This window comes from Apaloderma vittatum, unplaced genomic scaffold (genome assembly GCF_000703405.1).
Source record: "Apaloderma vittatum isolate BGI_N311 unplaced genomic scaffold, ASM70340v1 scaffold25280, whole genome shotgun sequence".
NCBI lineage: Eukaryota > Metazoa > Chordata > Aves > Trogoniformes > Trogonidae > Apaloderma > Apaloderma vittatum.
Window position 1 is genome coordinate 47708 of NW_009695504.1, and position 6082 is coordinate 53789.

At 53.4% G+C, this 6082-nt stretch overlaps 1 protein-coding gene across 1 annotated transcript in view; it reads left to right on the forward strand.

Moving 5' to 3' along the window:
• Positions 1–5625, forward strand: part of CFDP1 (craniofacial development protein 1) — a gene marked incomplete at both ends in the record, with an annotated part of 52903 nt that extends 47278 nt beyond the window's left edge. The window contains one exon of the mRNA XM_009871549.1: positions 5467–5625. Within this exon, the coding sequence (XP_009869851.1) occupies positions 5467–5625 (159 nt within the window). The remainder of the gene's footprint in view (positions 1–5466) is intronic.
• Positions 5626–6082: the final 457 nt, after the last annotated feature.

Sequence of the window (6082 nt, forward strand, 5' to 3'; positions counted from 1 at the left end):
GACCGTTCCCCTGCCGTTAAGGAAACTATTCGGCTTTGCAGTGGTTCGTGGCAGGAGCAGACATCCCCATTTACAAAACCTCGTGCTCTTCCCATCGCCGAGCGACGGTTTCTCACCCTCATCCCTGCCGTCGAAGCGTCAGCGTGACAGGTGATTTCTTTGATAATCTGCGTACGGAGGCTGGGGCAGGAGATCCGGAGCCTCTCCTGGCCTCGCAGGATTTCCTTCTGCTGAAATCACGGCATCTCTGGGAGTCCAGATTTATTTCTACCAAAAGAAAGGTCGCTCTGCAGTGCCTCATGGAGAGTCACCAAGTGTTTTGGGTGTGTGCTGTAAGGCGGAGTGCCCGGCTCCAAATTATCTGCTCTGGGAAGTGCAAAAGCCCGCGGTGAGGCCAGAGAAAATTACAGAATGCCGGAGGTTGGAAGGGACTCCGCTGTCTTGTCTCCCCCACCATGTAGCTGCAGGGTGTGCGGGATGTCTGGGTGGAATCAGCATCATCTAAAAAAATGCACTGCTTGGTCCAGCAGCCACTTTATCACCAGATCCTCGTTAACAAAATAGGGTATTAACCGTTCTGGTCAGCAGGGGCCCAGGGGGCTGGATCCTGTTAAGGGAGAGAAGACGAGTGTCCCACTCGTGATTTGTGTACATCAGTGCCTGTCCTCTGAAGGGCATTTGCTCACGTTAATTTCCCTAAAACCCGGCCCAACAAGAGGCGGGTGGGAGCGTGCTGGGGTGTTAGCTGCGCATTAGTAGCGTCCTGTTTTGCCTGCAGTGTTTGCTTCTTACGAACTGAGCCCTTCTTACAAGTACTGATTAGGGAACAGAGGTGGGACCTTCCTACTAGAGAAGCTGGTGTTGGTGACCGCGAGGAGGATTGTACACAGCGGACAAAGAAGCAGCACAGGGTGGAAGGTCAGGCTGGAGCTGGGGACGCTTCTGGCTCCTCGATCGATACGTGAGCATTACCCAAAACGTTTCGTTGTGGGAGCAGACAGCGTAGGATACGTCAGTCCGACCCATGTAGGTGTCCTTTGGGCACCCTTCAGCTGTGGGAGTCGGACAACGGGAGCAGCAGCTCCTGTACTCTCGGCTCTGGTGGATCCTGCCTGCTTGGTCGTGTTCAGCCAACTGGTGCTGGCTCAGCTGCTAAACTGTCTCCAAGGGTCTTTGACAAAGACTTTCCCCACGTTGCTCTTTGACAGCTGCGGCACGGCTGTTGTGAATAGGAGAGGCTGATCTACAAAAGCATCCGAGGCGACGTCGCGGGAACAGGAGGAACAGCAGGAGGAGCAGTGCAGAAGGGCCAGCGCGGAGCTCTGCTTGCGGGCAGCAGCGATCTTCCGCACTGATCGCAGAAGGAAATAACCGCCTTGGCAGCAGCGGAGTGGACAGAAATCTCAGTGAATCACAGGCTCAGCATGATTCAACGCTGTCACACGGTTGTGAAAAAGGCACACGTCATCGGAGGCTGTGTAAGGAGTTGCGTGCTTCGCAAGGCATCTGAAGCATTCCTCCTTGCTCCCCGTGCCGGTAGAGCCGTGGCTGGAGCCCTTTCTTTTCCCATTTTGGATGCTGCTTTTCAAGGAAGACATGGGCCAATAGCGGGGAGAGCAGTGAGAGTGGTCAGTGGGCTGGAAACCGTGAGCAATGAGCAAGGCTTGAAAAGACCCGGGATTGTTTAGTCTAGGAAGGAGCAAGCTGAGCAGGGAGGGGAATATGAAAAGCCTTCCAAGACGTAAAAAGCTGCTGCGAAAAGTGAGAGAATGATCTGTGCTTGGGAGCTACTAGGAATAAGATAACAAGTCATGGGCTGAGCAAGGAAATGTAGTCATTGGGGAAAACTTACGTAAGTGAAAGGCTGATGAAGTACCGAAACCTCTGGTGCGTGTGGGGTCGGGGTCAGGAGGCCTCCAGAGCACCCGTCTCTGGAACTCATCTGGCTTTGGCCAGTGGGACGTGCTCCGAGACCTTTGTAGCCCTGTTTTCCTGTGGCTTGAAGATTCTTTTATGAAGCTTGTGAGGAAGTCTACATCTTCAGAAGCAGGCACGCATTTTTTTGGACTCTGCCAACCTTCGTGTTACAAACCAGGACTGATGACGTGTGGCAGTGCCACTTTATGGGTGCCGGGGAATCTCCCTGCCACGGCAGAGCTCGCCAGCACACGTATTTGCTGGTTCAGGGGCTGATTTGGGCCATGCTTTTTAATCGTGGAAAGGAAGAGATGTGTCCTAAATAGGCGATTGTCCTGATTCTCATCCCCGGGATCCATTATGTCTTAGCAAATTACTTTCTCTCTTTTAAATGCCTTGGTGATTAAAGATGCCACAGCAGATACCCTTAATGAGTACAAAAAGGGTAATAATTCCTCTTGTTGGCACTGAATGCAATTAATCAGGCCCCTTTACTTGCTTTTTGAACAGATGAGGCATTTAAGGCCAAGCAAGTTTTTAATTGGACTTTAATGCCTCTCATTTACTTCATTTTGGCACAAGCGTAGGAATTCCCACCCCCAGGTTTGCCGTTGGATTTATTCAGGGTGATGAAAGGCTCAGCGCGGAGGGAGGACTCGGCGCCTGCAGACTCGAACACGTCCTGCAGCCCGTGCCTGGCCCCAGGCTCGGTCCTGCTGCAAACAGGGCAGGAGCAGAGCCAGGTCATCCAGCCCAGGACCCATCTCCAGCACCAGGCTAAGGCAGGATATTATTTTTGGAGCAGCCCTCAACATGAGGGTGTAGCATAGGCTGCCCTGCTTCATTAGGTTCCCTTGCCTTGAAGGAACCGTTGACTTGCAGGTGTTCTTGGGGCCATTTGGAAGCCCTCGATGGAGGTCCAAGTTGACAGCCTAGACTCTGTAGCCTCAAATGTGGGGTGAATTGTATCTTTTAAGGGACATTCCTAAGATCCATGGTCAAGAGGGGATACAGCGGCCTCGAGCACTGCTACAGATGGATGCGTACGCGTAGACCTTGTTGATTTACGCCAGGAATTACGCGCCACCTTCGCCTACCCTGCAGCCCCTGCTCCCTGCTGGGGAGCCTCCGCTGCCTCTGCTCCCACCTCTGGCCACAAACCGCCCGGCCTTTGATTCCCTTCCCTCCGCCGTGGTTTGGGGAAGACAGCTGCCTGTCGGCACATCCCGGGCTGCGTTTCGTGCAGGGACGTGTGGGACAGCCCAGCCTGGCCCCTGCCCCGACTTGGCTCTGCGTGTCTCGGCGTGTGCCAGCCTGCCTCTGAGCCTGCTTGTCACCCTGCGGGGCAGACATTCCTCTGACACACCCAGGAGACACCCTGAAATGGCTTCATGTGGGTTTTTTCCCGGCTACGTGCTGTGTTTTTTGCAGCGTGTGGCCTGGCAGCTGTGCGGTGGCTGTAGGCTCCCACCCACGGGAGAGCTGGTGTGTGCGGGTGAGCTGTGGGTACCCTCCGACAGGTGAGGTGGCTCTTGTGCCACTGGGGATCTTTACCCCCAAAACCATTCAGGAGACATCTTGAGACAAGGGATAGCACCCTCCATTCCCACATCCCTGCTTCTCCCACTGCAAAGGCAGGTGAAATTGTAAGTGTGAGCCTGGGGAGTTCAGTGTGTCCAGAGAAACATGTTATCGAATACCTGGTGTGGATTTAAACACCTTCTGCCTGCCAGGCTGGAGGGAGAGCAGCGTTGCCGGCTGCCTCAACCATAGCACTTCTCTAGATCCGTCTTGGAGCATCTTTAAGGATACCCGGAGCCATCGTGTCTTGACAAGTAAGGGAGCATCGGAGGCGGAACGAGGATCAAGGTTTTATTGTGCGATGGCGACGTGAGGGCAGTGGATGTCTTGACGAGACGTTCAGGGGATAAAGGTGATCAAAAGAGCATCCAACTCGCTCCGTGTCCTCGCAGGGTGACGAGTGCTGGCCGTCGGCACGTGCTGCACTGGTGGGCAGGGGTTGAAAGAATTAAGAAAGTCAGGTCCTCAGACATGTCGTCTTCTCTGGCTGGGCAGTGTGAGGAGGGGCAGGCCATGGAGCCTGCCAAGATGCCCTTAATCCAGGGTTTGTAGCCGAAATATATCTATGTCAGGAAGCTGCAAGCCCAAGTGACCGTGGGCAGCCATTCTTGCATTGAGAATCTTTGGCTGAGGCTTACAAAGATGTCGTCCTCTTTGATTTAATTCCTTATAAACCGCAGAATTATTTTCCTTTAGAGACTTGCAAATTATCGAAGCATAAACCGTGCTAATGAGCCGATAAGGACAGCTTTGGACGCATTCCCAACAACGGCCACCCCTGGGCGGGAGCGTGCCGGAGAGCAGCCCACCATGGCTCACCTGACTGCCTTCCTCACCCCCTTCCCCCAAATTCCTCCGTCTCTCAGGAACGAGAACCATTTCCTCTCTCCGGCTTCCCTCCCCAGACCTGAAGTTATCTCTGGAATGCGTGTAAACACCGAGTTCAATGGGATGCTGTTTGCCTCCCCCCTCCTGGGGGGTTGGTTTAGGAAGGGGTTAATCCAAGTTTATTTTACAGGTTCCTAGCCTTGAGAATTGTCTTCCTGGGCAAGCGACCCCACTGACCCGTCCCCAGTGTGTGCACTTCCCAGCGTAAAGGGGAGATTCAAGGGGGGCCCCCACCATGCGGGTGGGATTTCGGTCTGAGAAGGAGGAGGCTGACGTGGTCTCCCTGCGGAAGAGGGACCTGGGAGGTGGTGCAGGGTCCCGTGCGGCGTGACGGGTGTAATTCATGGGGTTCGAGCGATCCGTGGACAGAAACAGATTGTGGGTGATCAGGAGAGGGAGTTACATGTGGTTGAAAAGTAAACAGGGGGACAAAACACATTTACAAACCCGTCTGTTTGTAAAAAGGAAAACATGAGATGTAAGTTTGTGATGGTGTATGAGTACGCTACTAATGAGACGCCAAAAGTACTCGTAGAATAAAGCCGCAGCAACCAGAACCTAAAGCTTGACAAAACCAAGCTGCAAACAGGCGCATTGATGCCAACGAAATGGTTAATTCCTAGATGTGGTGTCAGCGCTGGTGACGCACTGAGGCTGGATCCCTTCCAGCAAACACCACTTTAAACCGAAGACAAAGAGCTCGGCTTAGCACGGAGGTGATCAGTGGAATGGCTTGGCCTGGTGTATACAGGGGGTCAAACTAGATGATTTAATGATCTCTTTTGGCCTGAAAGCTTTCTGTTCTCTCAAGAAGATAAATGAAAAGGCCCTTTCACGAAAAGCCGGCACTCGAGATACGTGTGTAATGAACTCGGCTGCTTCCAGGGGAACGGCGGAGCGGGACCTGCGGGAAGCGTGACCTTGCTGCCGGCAAGCTGCCCTGAGTTGGTGGCCATCTGTTTGGCGGAGGTGGCTCGCCACCGTCGAGGCCACCACTGTCACGCGTGATATTTCTCAGCTCTGGTTTTCATGGCGAGCTGAAGCCGTTCTAAGTAACGTTTGCTCCCTTCTCTCCATCAGGGTGAAGAGGCCGAGCGGCATGAGCAGCCTCCTAGGGAAGATCGGCTCCAAAAAGCAGAAGATGAGCACACTGGAGAAATCGAAACTGGACTGGGAGAACTTCAAGGAGGAGGAGGGGATTGTGGAGGAGCTGGCGATCCATAACCGAGGGAAAGACGGGTAAGAGGGGCTTCACCTAAGAGTAGTCAAGCCTTTCCCACCACGTGCTATACCTGTAGGATCCTCATCACTTGTTGCTGAGAGCCCAGTCAAACCCATGGGCTTCCCTAAGGGTTTTTCCTAGGGGATACATAAAACCAGGAGCTGCTTTAGGGAGACAGGTAAGTCTGCAAGCACCCATCACTCTGCGCTCCCAACCTCTTCAAGCCCAGCTAAAGCAGAGTCTGGCTGTGCTTTATCTTCTGTCCTGCCAGCGGCACAGATGCCGCGTGAACCGGTCTGATGCAGCGCTCCCATGAGGAAACACAATTGCCTCTGCCCTGGTTTTTCTGTTTGTTTTTTTTTAATAATATCTCAAATCAGGAGCTATGTTTTTCGTTCCGTTCTTCAAATGACACATTCCAGCTTTGTCTCTTGCGTAAAGATGTGTGCAAACCCAGAGCAGCTGGCAAGGTGC